Below are 14,689 nucleotides of genomic sequence, written 5' to 3'. Positions count from 1 at the left end.
CCTTAGAATATGACCGTGTGACTTTGAATCTTTCTGCCACCAAGCACACTGTCGCTATCCTGTTTCCGGTTTAGCGAAAATTGCCAACTCTGGCCTTGTGTCTGCAGTTGGCGACCTCTTTCTTCAAACTGCCCCATACCCTCATTACCACCATTGGTTGCCCAATGTCGGTTCTAGCACCACCATGCCCCTTCCCACAGCCAATCGGAAAGCCAACAGACGCTACCCTACCTGATTGGATAATTCTTGACCATCATTCAAACAGTTTTTTTATCCCATGTTCGATAATATTTGTAATAATAGAAATAAAGGGAAACACTCTCTTGCCCATCTGAACATATTACCTGGGTTTTGATCACAGCAGCGACCTGGAGAATATTCTTCAATTCCTGAAGGATTGAACAAGACTTTCCCTCAGAAGTACAGGAAACCATTTCAGATCAATAAATCACCAGCAGAGGCAGAAGGTGTTTACAGTTTGAAGTCTGCAGCATACAAATCGAGCTCAGCATCTGTCCAAGGTGCTGAAACGCAGCTCTCCAGAATTATTTCAATAACCCAGTTTATTGTCCGTGTTTAATTGGTAACTCTTATTTTCTTTCTTGATTCAATCGCAAGATATCGCTGTTGCCCCTGAAGTGTGTCACTTGAGGCCACTCAGTTTTCCAAAATAAATAGTTCAGTCCATTTTGCCTGCTCTGCCCCGTTTATCAGTGGGAGGGTGCAACTTGATGTGCTTCAGTAACATGAGGAGTGCTTTTACTAGGAGTCTTCAGTAAAAGACCTCCTCAGTATCCTTGCCAATATTTATTCCTCAACCAACATTGTTCAAACCGACTTGGCCATTTCTGCATCGCTGTTTGTGGGAGCTTGCTGTGCATTAATTAGCTACTGTATTGCCCATATCACAAGCAGTGACTGCACCACATGTTTGTGTAGTGCTTTGGGACATTCTGAGGGTCATGAAATGTGCTCTGTAAATGCAAGTCCATAATGTAAAATCTGTGTGGATTGCTGACTGGCTGAAATATATCTTCGGAGCATTAGAAAGTCATCTCGTGATATTAGATACTACAGGATACACATTTTCCTGTGTTATTCCACACATGTGGATCCTTGGTGTTAACCACTGATGGCAGTGGGTTATAACTGTGAATAAACACACATTTTCTGGTCCTTTAGTGGGAGGCAGGATGATTCTTAAAACTTTATTTGCTGATAAACATTTGCTGTATATCTGTTGTCACCGCCCCTCCCCCCCCCCACACATATACACACACTGTTGAATGGCAGCAATGAATAATGGAAGGAGGAGTGAGTGCAGCAGTGGTATCTGAAACTCCAGTCTTTAATTTTAATTGCCTACTTTGGAAGGACAGTCAACTTCAACCACACTCTGGAAACCTGTCTCTCTTGAGTTCTGTTTTAATATTGCAAGCAGCGAACTATGGTAGAGCAGGTTGAAATGCCTCTTCATCAGTTGCTTGCCTCTGTATAGCACCCTAACATAGTAAGCAGTCCCATGGGGCCTTATGAGAGTCTTTTCAAACGCAGTTTGTCACAGCCATGTCCGATGTCCGGACAGGTGATGGGTCACTGAGGTAGGTGTTAATCATAGATTATCATAGAATTTACAGTGCAGAAGGAGGCCATTCGGCCCATCGAGTCTGCACCGGCTCTTGGAAAGAGCACCCTATCCAAGGTCAACACCACCCTATCCCCATAACCCAGTAACCCCACCCAACACTAAGGGCAATTTTAGACTCTAAAGGCAATTTAGCCTGGCCAATCCACCTAACCCGCACATCTTTGGACTGTGGGAGGAAACCGGAGCACCCGGAGGAAACCCACGCATACACGGGGAGGATGTGCAGACTCCTCACAGACAGTGACCCAAGCCGGGAATTGAACCTGGGACCCTGGAGCTGTGAAGCAATTGTGCTATCCACAATGCTACCTTAAGAAACGAGAGGTGGAGAGGTTCACAGATGAATTCCAGAACATCGAGGTCAAGGAGACCGAAGGTATGGTGCAGTATTTTCAAACCTCCAAAGGTTTTGAGCAACCTTTGACTGAATCCTCCCTTCCTCTGCTTTAAGCTGAGCCTTTCCAGCTTCCATAATTGCCATAAGTCCCTGTACCTGATATCATTCCACATCGTCTCCGAGGCCTCGTCACCCTTCCTAAAGTGTGGTGCCCAGACTAGCGAATGCTACTTTTACTGAGGCCCTGCCAATTACTTCTAAATTTTGAACAGAATCCTTCTTGCTTTTTTGGTGTATCATTTTTCTCATCGTTTGGTTGTTGCTCCGTTCTGGTTAAAATGGTTGTCCTCTTTGTAAGCATCGCAAAGTGCAGGTGACTGAAACAATTATTCAGTCGAATGTAAAGGCAATACTGTGGTTTTCAAAGTGGTTTTGTTGCCCTTGTCCTTGAACTTTGGAGCCTGACGGCCTATATAGGGGTGAAGTAAGAAAGGGGAAAAGTCTGACGTGTCTGTTTCTGCCAATCATTGTGGGGAGTCCAGACACCGAAACGGGTAGCCCCAGGTAAGGCCAAGAGATAGGGGAAGGACAGAGGGGTTGAAACAAGGGAGTAGAAACATTCCAGAGATGGGGTACTTTGGCAATGTCCACTTTGCAGATGGTGGAAGAATACGTCAGCTGACTTGCTCTCGCATCACTTGTAAGTTCTAAAGTTGGAGTTAGTAATCTTGACCAGGTGCTCATAGGTTCAAACGTTCTTTTTTAAAATGAACTTTTTCATGCACACACTGCCCCAGTTAAATTGTTTTAATATTCATTCTTGAAATATGAGCCTTTAGTTCTCATCCTGAGATAACCTATGGGTGTTAAAGGCACTATTTAAATATTTACTGAAGATAAGAATACTGGCTTCATAACTTACAGTTACACTAACCCTCCTTTTCTCTTGTGTAAACAGTTACCTGTTGCTTTCTCTGTTGTATCGACAATCATTTCCCTATCTCTAGTTATTGTAAATTTGAGTTGATGTTTTGGTGCTGTGCTCATTATTGCTCAAGTCTGCTTCGAGCTATTACCGTTCCATGATTGGGGAGTTTGACGTTGAAATGGGCACCGAGGCACATTACTGGAATGGCATGAAAAAGTTTTTGTTTGCGAGAGAAATGAAAAGACCCCTGAGGACTATGTTCCTATGACAAATGTAGCAGCCGCTGTAAAATTGCCATGTAGATCAGAAAAATCGCACACACCCTCTCTGGTCCCTGCTTAGCTCTCTTGGTTGAGTGCTGAACCCTCGTTCCATCAGCATTCTTTGTCATTGACTCGTATTGGAAAGTTCCCTCAGCGGGAGAGGACTAGTTTGGTGTTGGCTATGATGATTCCCTATGGTCAGACAGCCCGAGGATAAAAAGGGATTGTGCATGAGGAGCAGCCCCTTCCGCTTAGTGGCTGTGAAATGGTGTTCCAGCGAGAATATTGTGGGAGAGAGTTAAATTCTGAAAAGCCTCTCTGCAATCGGCCAGTTACATCTGAGAAGCTAGGACTGGTGATCGATTGTGTTACCATCTTATTACGTGCTCTTGGTATGATGGGGGCTTATGTTTGTCCATGCAAAGAAAAAATATTTATTTCTATAACACCTTTTGCGACTACCCAGAGCGCTTTACATCCAAGAAAGTACTTTTTGTGAAGTGAAGTCACTGCTGTAATGTCAACCTCTGCAGCCAGATTGTGCATAGCAAGATCCCGCAGACAGGAATATGATATAATGACCAGGTAATCTGTTTTACTGGTGTTCGTTGAGGGCTAGATAGTGGCCAGGATACCGGGGGTGGAGGGGGGGGGGGGGGGGGCTGTACAGCTCCCCTGCTCCTCTGCTCCTCTTGTGCAGTAGGGTCATGGGATCATTCACACCGGCCTCCGTTTAATATCTCATCCATGAAACAACGCCTCAGGCACTGCAGTACTCAGTGAGTTCTGCACCAGAGCCTCAGCCTCGAGCTTTATGCTCAAGGCCTAGAGTGGGTGTTGAACCCATAGCATTCTGGGTTGGTGGTAAGAGTGTCATTGATGTTACATGACATGCAGAGTTCGTGCTCCTGATACAGCGAGGGTAAAATTAAAAACTCACCCTCCAGTATGAAACAACTGTGGACAACAAGATGGAAAGTGTTCCAGTATGGTTTATTAGCTAGATGTGCGATTGTGGTCTCTAAGTGATGTTATGCATCACCTAATTCTGTTGGTGGGTGCAATGGGTCGAGGAACGGGTTAAAACGATAAAATGTACCATCTGTGATTCCTGCTTTTCAAAATCACGTTTCAGGTACTCTGCAATCAATTCGACACTCCGTGATTAAAAGCATTTTGTTTTGAACATTCTCTGCTCTCTGCGGCAAGAAATTGTGACATTGGGCAAAGGTGTCGCTTTAATATTTGAGCTGGCCTTATTTCCAGTTTTTCTTTTTGGTATGAATTTCCCAGGGCACAATCTGGTCACTAATTCCATTTTAATTGCAAGTCACTGGAGCACACTTCAGTGTGAGTAACAAATGGTTTGATTTTGTAGACTTCATCAGACTGCATTTGAAATGCGACATACTAACCCTGCTGGAATGTCAATGAAGCAGTGAAGTAGCTCTCTGCTTACTAATTATCCCTTTTTGCCAGACCACTGTACAAGAGTTTTTCTGATTAAATTGGATTTGTAAGATGGCGAACAGTAAGGTTAGCTTTTCAATCCCCTCCCCCTCCCCATTGCCTCCTTGTTTTCTTATCCCCCCTCTCTTTCATTCTTTCACTTATTCCCTTATGGCCCTTCATTTCTCTTTCTCCTTCATTCTCACCCTTTTCTCTGTGTGTGTGTCTCTCTCTCTCTTCTGTTCACTCTCCGAATGGTTTTTCTTTTACTCTTTTCCTTTATCTCTTTTTTTTTTCTATTTATATTCTCTCTCTCTCCCTCTTTCTTCCCACTTCCTCTGTCCGTGTCCCGTCCCTCTTCCTCCATGTGAGACTGAACCAATCCGATGTTTCTGAAGGTTAGCCTTCCTTGTAAAATGCTCATTTCCACTCTACTTAGGAAGCAGAGGGAAGATGGATCGTAACTAAAAGACGGGGACGTGTCTGACCAGTTCCAAGTTGGATGGCCTTTTTCAATCTCAGTTGAGCCATTTCCAGTTCAGCGAGGGATTGTGGGACCATCTCCTGCTGGCTGTCAGAGATTTGAAATATCTGCCCAAGAAGCTGTGACGTCCATTTATGGCTGACACTGTTTGCAATAAAATATCTGTTTCTTAGTCAGTACCTCCTGTTCAGAAACCAGCAGCAGGATTCTCTCTTCTGGGGACTAAGTCCCCATGCCGGGCGGGAGAATCGGCGCCAACCACACCGGCCCGAAAGTGCGGAATTCTCCTCACTTCCGGGGGCTAGGTGGCCGGAGGTGTTGCCGTCAGTCCAGCCGGAGCGCGGGTCCAGCACTGCGCGAGTTCGCGCATGCACCGAAGGGCCGGCATGATCCCGTGCATGTGCGGAACCGGCAGCATGGTTCTGCACATGTGCAGACCAGCTGGCGTATTTTGGCGCCTGCGCGAACTTGCGCAGTGCTGGACCCGCGCTCCGTCTGGAGTGATGGCAACCCCTCCGGCGTCCGCCTAGCCTACAGGGGTCGGCGCAGAAGGTAACAGGCCCGCCCACAGATCGGTGGGTCCCTATTGCGGACCAGACCCCGGGGTCGGATCCCTCCATGCCTCACACTACTTATTTGCAGTAACTCATTATAATGGATAGCTTTTCAACATAAAGTCCGAAGAATGAAAACACTTCTCTGGATTGCAAGACAAAGGAATACCCAAACTAGGTCTCTTTGGGGTGTATCACAACTGAATTGTGTATCACACCGCCAGGGTCCCAGGTTCGATTCCCGCTTGGGGCACTGTCTGTGCGGAGTCTGCACGTTCTCCCCGTGTCTGCGTAGGTTTCCTCCGGGTGCTCCGGTTTCCTCCCACAAATCCCGAAAGACGCGTTGTTAGGTGAATTGGACATTCTGAATTCTCCCTCGGTGTACCCGAACAGGTGCCGGAGTGTGGAGGCTTGGGACTATTCACAGTAACTTCATTGCAGTGTTAATGTCAGCCTACTTGTGACAATAATAAAGATTATTATTATTGACAGTTTGCCTGCATTGATGCCTTCTGGTGAACACACTTTCAAAGTGTTGAAGCAAATAAAGAACTACCCCCGTTCAGCCCTGGAACAGGAGCGTTTGAATGGGCTTGCTATACCTAATATCAACTATGACATTGCATGAAAGCCAGATTTTCCCTCAATAATTAGTGCATGTAGACAGAAAAAGGCTAGAAAAGTATTTTTAACATTTTAAATATTCAAATGATGTATTTTTTTTTCTGGCGCCCCACTTTGTTTTCATGTATCACCATTTTCTTATTTTGGCTAGCTGCCTCAAAGGCCGGACGTGGCCCAGGCTTCTGCACCTCTCTGAGAGGGTCTGGACATGAGCACGTGTTCACTTTGCAGCAGGGGTTAGGGACATAGAACATAGAACAGTACAGCACAGAACAGGCCCTTCGGCCCTCAATGTTGTGCCGAGCCATGATCACCCTACTCAAACCCACGTATCCACCCTATACCCGTAACCCAACAACCCCCCCCCTAACCTTACTTTTTTATTAGGACACTACGGGCAATTTAGCATGGCCAATCCACCTAACCCGCACATCTTTGGACTGTGGGAGGAAACCGGAGCACCCGGAGGAAACCCACGCACACAGGGGGAGGACGTGCAGACTCCACACAGACAGTGACCCAGCTGGGAATCGAACCTGGGACCCTGGAGCTGTGAAGCATTTATGCTAACCACCATGCTACCCTGCTGCACATGAGCATGTGTTTGTCATAATATACACCAGTATATCATGGTGCAGACACACACTGATGGACACACACAGGGACCAATCAACATGTACAAACACCACAGCCAATCACAGGTTAGAATACACACACTATTAAGGCAGAGGGCACCACGGTTCCCGCTCATTCTGGGTGCTGCCTCTCAGTGTAACAAGAACTCATCCAGCCCAGCACAGACTCTCACCACGTGCTGAGAGAATCAATTGGTTCGGACAAGGCTTAGGTCTCTAATTTAAGTTAGCATCATTTAGACCCACAGTCATCGTGTGTTAGTTAGTTAGAAGTAGTTAATAAAATTGAGTTGAACCTTCATCAGTGTTGGAAGTGTCTGTTCATCTCTCAAGTCTACACTAGCCAACACTTTTCCAGCAGGGGTTAGGGACATGAGCACATGTTCACTTTGCAGCAGGGGTTAGGGACAATATATTCTGATTGCTTAGCCCTTTTTTTTGCCCTTTCGATCACCCCAGTATCTTTAATGATGGAAAGAAATTAGAACACGCCAATGACTATCACAGCACAGAGCAGAGATTAAAATTACGAGTCTTGCTGATACGGATGGGTCAGCTCAAACCAAGCGGTGAATTTGTCAGCTGCAATGTTAAGAAGCGCCCAGCCCAGTTTCAATACCCACGGTCCCAACCCCTCCCAGGCTAAACTCGCTGACTCACTTCACCAGCTCCAAAACGCACACAGCAGTGACATAACCCAGCCATGCGCTTGATGCAGGATAGAGGAAACACATTGTACCTTGGACAGTGCCCACGTAAAACCAGCATGCTTTGGCTGACTGCAGTGATGTGAGGGCACAAGTTGCAATTGAAGCCGTTTACTGGCTCGATTGACTCTTCTAAAGCAGGTGTAAAATAATTTCCCGAGCCTCGTATTGAAAGGGGTGGGTGGGAGCAGGGGGTTTCTTTTCTGTCGGCTAAAAGGACAAAAGCAAACACTGGTTTTGGGCCTCACGGTAGCATGGTGGTTAGCATCAATGCTTCACAGCTCCAGGGTCCCAGGTTCGATTCCCGGCTGGGTCACTGTCTGTGTGGAGTCTGCACGTCCTCCCCGTGTGTGCGTGGGTTTCCTCCGGGTGCTCCGGTTTCCTCCCACAGTCCAAAGATGTGCAGGTTAGGTGGATTGGCCATGCTAAATTGCCCGTAGTGTAAGGTTAATGGGGGATTGTTGGGTTACGGGTATACGGGTTAAGTGGGTTTAAGTAGGGTGATCATTGCTCGGCACAACATCGAGGGCCGAAGGGCCTGTTCTGTGCTGTACTGTTCTATGTTCTATGTTCTATGGTGCATTAATTCTACTTTTGAAAGCTCTGGTGCTGGCATGTACTGTATTCTTATTTATTCACTGCCTTGAGCTAAAAGCAGGGAGAACACATTGTAATGGAAGTATTCTTAACCCCCCCCCCACTGTTTTAAAGGCTTTAATTCCGCAAGTTTGACCTCACTTGCCCTCCAGCCCACTCTCTATCCATGTGGCTGGATCTTTTTAGATTTTAATTTGCCGTGCCACATTCTGCAAAATTAATGGCAGTGGTTTTAGCTTTTATCCGCTGTACAGTACAGGAAGGACCCCTTGGAGATTCCCTTTCTCTAACGTAATGGTTACCGTGGAAATGAATGATGGCTGCTGTAAGGTGCCCATCTTGATGTAAGTGCCAACAATAAAAGCCACTCTCGGTTCTGAATAATTTGCAATCAACTTTTAAGACAAGAGAATCTCTTTCAGGCTTTGTGTAGTTGACATTTAATTATTGTAGGTGGGTCCAGTCTCCCCTTTCTGTAGATTTTCTCTCCCCTAATTCTCCTCCCCCTAAACTGTAATCATTATGAACATATTACCCTGGTTTCATAGAATATATAACCCCAAAGCAGGTATTTTGACATCGGCTAAAGAGGTTTCTCCTGAATTCCTAATTGGATTTAGAGTGACTATTTTATATTTATGACTCCAGGTTTTGGATTCTTTGCCCCTCCCACCACAAGTAGAAACACCTTCTCAATGTCTACTTCATTCATAATTTTTAAAGACCACTATACATCACTCACTCGACCTCTTTTCTAAAGCGAGGAGCCCCATTCTGTTTCCTATCAGCCTTTCCTGATAGCTCTTCAAACATTTCAACTTCATAAATGTGAGACTCTTAATTTGCTAATGAACATTCGGTGGCTTTTCATGAGGTTACCAAACCGCCGCCTCATTTATTTCTTTTTGTTTTAATGAGTCCTTAAATTAAGAGTTGCATTTTTGGCAAATGACGTGCATCCTGGCCAGAATTAGATCTTTTGTACCTGGCATGTGTTTAAAAGCTGTTCTATTTTAGCTAGAGCCATTGAGGCGGCTATAGGTTTTGTGGAATGTTAGATTGCAAGAGATGTGTTTCGAACCTATGTGCATGACAGCAGAATCACCGATGCTTGTCTACACTGTAGTTCGGTCAGCCTGGTAGCTGAGCCCAATTAGCTTCACAAATGAGAGTCCAGCAGTTCGGAGGATTTGTCACGGCCTCGGGCCTTGGTCTCGAACCTTTGTTCTCCTCAACATCCCTGTTAGATGCTATTGTCTTGCCCCCCCCCCCCCCCTCCACAGTGGGTGCTGCTTTCTGCAGATTTATACTGGGCCGGCAGCCTAATGTTGTAGGCCTCTCAGCTGCAGCTGGCTGAGGTGCTAAGGGCCTCGGCTCCCCTGACCTTTCACCTGGTCCTGCTGTCATTTTGAAAGTTACAGACAAGAGAGCTGCATACCTCGTGGGATTACTGCATGCGACTGTTTTTTTTTGGGGGGGGGGGGGGCGTGGTGGTTAGGTACCTCTGAGAGTCCATGTATTCACTGGAAAACACAAAGGCTTGGTTGGAATCTCAGCCGAGCTTATTACCGAGTCAGTATAATGGCTTTGTAACTTTACAGCATAGTCACCCCCAGTCTGCTTAATGGGTCCTTATTCCGTGGTGCATTAAATCTTCCAAAGTTGATTGAAAGGACCATCTTCACTTTTCTTGCTGCTTTATTACTGTTCTGTGCATTATCGAATATCCAAACAGAGCAAAGGACATGGAGCACTCGTGTTCTAAAGGGGTTGGCAAAATGGTACAAGTTTGCCTGCACATGTCAAAACACCTCGGGGACCGAGGCAAAAGCAAGTCCACAGCAAATTCACTACTCAAGATTATTCTGTGACTTCTTTTCTGCATAAATGACACCTTTCAGAAGGGAGTTGGATGATTATCTGAAGAGAAAGCTTTGTCGGGACGATGGGGGAAAAAACAAGAGGCGTGGGGCTAGCTGAGTATCTCTTAGAAATTCGACCGACACTAGATGTCGAACCAGCCTCCATCTGTGCTGTAACTGTGTTATGGTGGCATTTTGTTTTTAAGGCTGGTTGTTTAAGGGGATATCTTACTGCGTTGAATGGAAATGTTTGTTATTTTGCAACGGGAAAATGCCACTCACTGCCTGAAGGCCGTAGTGAAGAAGTTGATGGTGTAAGGGCTGAGGAGACACTCTTGAAATACCAACGGCTGATTCTGAAAATACAAGCAGAAAAAAAAAGTTTTCTTCTTTTGCATGTCGGGAGTTTAGTGCAAAGTTTAACCTCTCACCCCCTCCCTCGGTGAGATGTGAATGTTCCATGTGTGCAGAAAATATGGGACTTTCCTGGGAAAGGGAAGAAGAGTGGGCACTGTAAAGTTCCCACTGTTTTTCAATAAGCAGTGGTGTGACCTTTGATCCATCCAATAGACTATAATAGAAAGAATTGCTTATGAAAGGATTCTGTTTAATCCTGATCGAATCTTTTTAGAAGGTAGAAGAAAACTCCTATTAAAACAAATCTTTCACTCCAACATTAAAACCACCTTCCAAAGAATCAGTATTAATGAAGCTCAGTGTGGGTTGGCTCTGCTCTTTATATAAAACTAGGCATTCTGATTAAATTGGAAAACTGTCTTAATCTTAAACCGGGATAAACATTTTCCAGATATTAGTGGAAAATGATGCCAAGAGGTCCAATGTAGAGATTTGCTAGATTCTCAATATAAATGACTCTGACATGTGCCAAGAAATGTCCCTTCTAGAAAATTAGTTCCTTTAAGATATCTCTCAACCGTTCTGACTTGAACAGCTTTTGCTGTTCTTTACTCAAAACGATCGTGGGACTGCTTGCGTCACTAGCTGGATGCCTGACTCGTGCGGAGTCCTAGAATGGTTGCAGTACAGAGTGAGACGGTGTCATGTTATGGGCTGGGCTTAACCACTTTGGTAAATGGGGTTGCAGTATTTTTGACTCGTTTAGCGTCTGTAAACCTCCCTTTGCCTCTTACAGTGTTCCCTTCACTTACATTTGGAAAATACTCTAGTTGTACTGGTCAATGCTGGCTAAACACTCTGGCTGTGCCCATTCATGATGTGTGGCATGTAGAGAATTCCTTCCTTTAAAGAACAAGTGATATTTCGCTACATTTTGCTTTTTGACTGAAACTCCTTTTACAGAATGTTTTCGATTCAAACACTGATGAGTTGAGGATAGATTCCTCAACAGAACTATATCTCGAGCTGAATCAATGACCTAGGAACGGGCGTGGACCATTTAGCTTCTGTATTTTTCAAAATGACTAAGATGGAGAAAGGTGAACGTTGCAACACGAGAGAGGAAGGAGACTAGAGATTGGCAGTAGACTAGAGATTGGCAGATAGGGTGTTTATCGAGCTTTTCAGCTCTGGAGTGTTGTGTGGGGATATGAAATGCAAGTGCTTTGTTCTGTTGTGTGATGGACATGTCCCTTTAACGGGAGAGATTTGAAAGCTTTGAGGCTCAGCACCACACTGACGCTCCCAGAGCTCCAGCCGTTTATTGTGCGTCTGTCCAGATGGTGTACAGATGCTGTGACAAAACCACCTTGTCCATTTTCTGTCTCTCTTCCCCATAGGACCATGATCATATTATCTTGAAAATATAAACTAATTCAGTCAACCAATAAACTGTAGAAGCAACATAGGTGGAATAAGTTTCAGACAAGTCATGTAAGGTTTTAATTGGTTGAGATGTTTGCTCTGCAAATTTCAGCTGCTAATCCTTCTAACATTTATCCATTATCCCTCAATGGGGGAGGAGTGCGATAGAAGTTATGAAATGAACAAACACAGCCTCTGTACCCAAAGGATTAATTGTGGGATCTTTCCTGCCTCTTCACAATTCTATTCCACCTGTAACGGTGCAATCACCTAAACCACTAGACCAATACAATAGAGATAAATGTTAGAAGGATTAGCAGCTGAATTATCAACTATGTTATGAACATTCCTTCTGTAGCCAACAAGTCCTGCAGAGGGACTTGAACCCAGAGGGGGATTGCCACTCATTGAGGCGCAAGACCTCCACCATGGAAAAGCAATACCAACCAGGGTTGCTGATCCTAATCCTACCTCTGGATCACGACTCCTGATTGTTTTTAGAGTACTGCAATTAGTCCCAGTTTCCTTTATCATAAAAAAAGTATATAGAGGCGCTGAAGAGAATAGAAAAAATATTGATTAGAGCGATAACAGAACGGCAAGATTATACACATCAGGAAAGAGTGAATAAGATGGGTTATTTTCTTTAGCAAAGCAAATACAGAGCATTGACCTGATGGAGGCTTTTAAGATCATGAAGGGCATCCAAGTAGAGAAGATATTTCCACTTATGGGCAAGACCAGAGCTAGGGACTATAAATATACGTCATTAATAAATGCAATAGGGGATTCCGAGGAACCTTCTTTGTCCAGAGAATGTGGAACTCACTACAAAGAATAATCCAACCAAATAGCATAATTTAATTTAAGAAAAAGTCAGATAAACCTAGAGGGAGAAAGAAATTTGAAGCATTTAAGACCAGTGATGGGCTTAAGTAGAGACTAGCGTAGACATGTTGAGGAAGTGATGTGGAGATGCCGGCATGGGCACAGTAAGAAATCTTACACCAGGTTAAATTCCAACAGGTTTATTTGGAATCACTCTTGTTCGGAGCATAGCTCCTTCATCAGGTCAACTTTCACTCGCCTGATGAAGGAGCAGTGCTCCGAAACCTAGTGGTTCCAAATAAACCTGTTGGACATTAACCTGGTGTTGTAAGACTTCTTACTGTTGGAGAAATGGCCTGCTTCTCTGCTATAAATTTGATGTAACACTGTGTAATCACTCGTTAGTGATGACAGCTCCTGATCCCCAGTTATTCACACCTGTATTTGGTGACGGCGAGTTTGGTTTTGCTGTACTTTTCCCCCATGATTAAATAGCTTTCCTAGTCTGTCTTTGTTATGGAGAATGGTTATTTCAGTGACCTCAGAGCTGTACTGTCATTGTGTCAGAAGCAGTTCAGAGAAGGTTTTCGAGACTATTACAGGAATGGGCGGGAGGAAAGGTTGGAGACACCAGGTTGACATCCACTTGAGTTCAGAAGAGTAAGAGGCGACTTGATCGAAACCATTGAGATCCTGAGGTGTATTAGCAGGGTAGATGTGGAGAGAATGTTGGAGAATCTAGAACTAGAGGCGATGAGGAGAAAGTCTTTCTGAGGGTCGGATGTCTCGGAATCCCTCTCCCTTAGGAAACCGAGTCTTCGAATACTTTGCTATAGGTGGATAGATTTGTGATTAACAGCGAGGTGAAAGATTATCGGGGGTCTGAAGGAATATGGGATTGAGGTTGCAAACACATCAGCCATGATCTTATTGAATGGCGGAGGGGCCGAGTGGCCTATTCCACCTCATTCGTATGCTCGTACGCACTTTGGTAGTGAGAGGACAAAAGGAACTATTATTTATACAAAAGCTGAAATAGCATCATTCAATAAAAAACCCAATAAATTTTATACAGTAAAAGGATGACCCAAGAGATATTTTCATTTTAAATGATGTTTTTCCAAAGAGCTTCACCTGTCTCTTAATAAAACAGCGGCTGGACTTCAAAGGTTCTTCAGCATTTTAGGACATACTGTAAAAGGTGCCATATAAATGCACCTTCTTTCTCCCGCTGCCCAACGATCTAAATAATCGCTGGCTTTCAAAGCAGGCCAGCAGCACGGTTCAATTCCCGTACCAGCCTCCCCGGAATGTGGCGACTAGGGGCTTTTCACAGTAACTTCGTTGAAGTCTACTCGTGACAATAAGCGATTTTCATAATCACATTTCTGCAGCAACTGGGCAATTAATGCGCAAATTGAACAAGTTCTTTGTCACGGCAAGCCTAAAGGGGAAGGGAGAGCAATGTAAATTCCCCAGCCATGTTCTGTAGAATCACAACTCTTGCATCTTTGCCTCACCTCCTGAACTTAATGGCCAGTTTGAGCAGTAGTCATGGCAACTTTAACTGTTACTAACCAGTGAAATTGGGCCCATTGTTTTCATTATTTTAATCAAAGCCTCTTATGTATTTTTGTATTGCTTGACAGGTACTGACATGGCAGTTTTCTGCTTGCTCTGCGGGAAACGGTTCCAGACACAGATCGCTTTGCAGCAGCACATGGAGGTGCACGCTGGGGTCCGTACTTACATCTGCAGCGAATGTGACCGAACCTTCCCAAGTCACACAGCACTGAAACGCCATCTCAGGTCGCACACAGGTATGGAGCTCGCGTTGCCTCTTCCTCTGCAGGGTCGGACTAGGGCGGCAACTCCTGTTAAGGCCAGCTCTCCGTTCAACCCAGGATCCTTTGCTGAAGGAGCGAGGTTTGTCAAACAGGACACCATCGAGGTGGGAGTGGGGGCAGAATCACTAACACAAAGCCAGAGGT

At 44.9% G+C, this 14,689-nt stretch overlaps 1 protein-coding gene across 7 annotated transcripts in view; it reads left to right on the top strand.

Moving 5' to 3' along the window:
• Positions 1–14,689, top strand: part of zbtb16a (zinc finger and BTB domain containing 16a) — a 242,324-nt gene that overhangs the window by 202,436 nt on the left and 25,199 nt on the right. For all 7 annotated transcript variants that reach the window (XM_038778887.1, XM_038778883.1, XM_038778884.1 and 4 more), the window contains one exon: positions 14,348–14,518. In XM_038778887.1, the coding sequence (XP_038634815.1) occupies positions 14,348–14,518 (171 nt within the window). The remainder of the gene's footprint in view (positions 1–14,347; positions 14,519–14,689) is intronic.

This window comes from Scyliorhinus canicula, chromosome 19 (genome assembly GCF_902713615.1).
Source record: "Scyliorhinus canicula chromosome 19, sScyCan1.1, whole genome shotgun sequence".
Classification (NCBI taxonomy): Eukaryota; Metazoa; Chordata; class Chondrichthyes; order Carcharhiniformes; family Scyliorhinidae; genus Scyliorhinus; species Scyliorhinus canicula.
The sequence above is the reverse complement of the archived record's forward strand: the minus strand, read 5'-3'. Positions and strand labels throughout refer to the sequence as shown.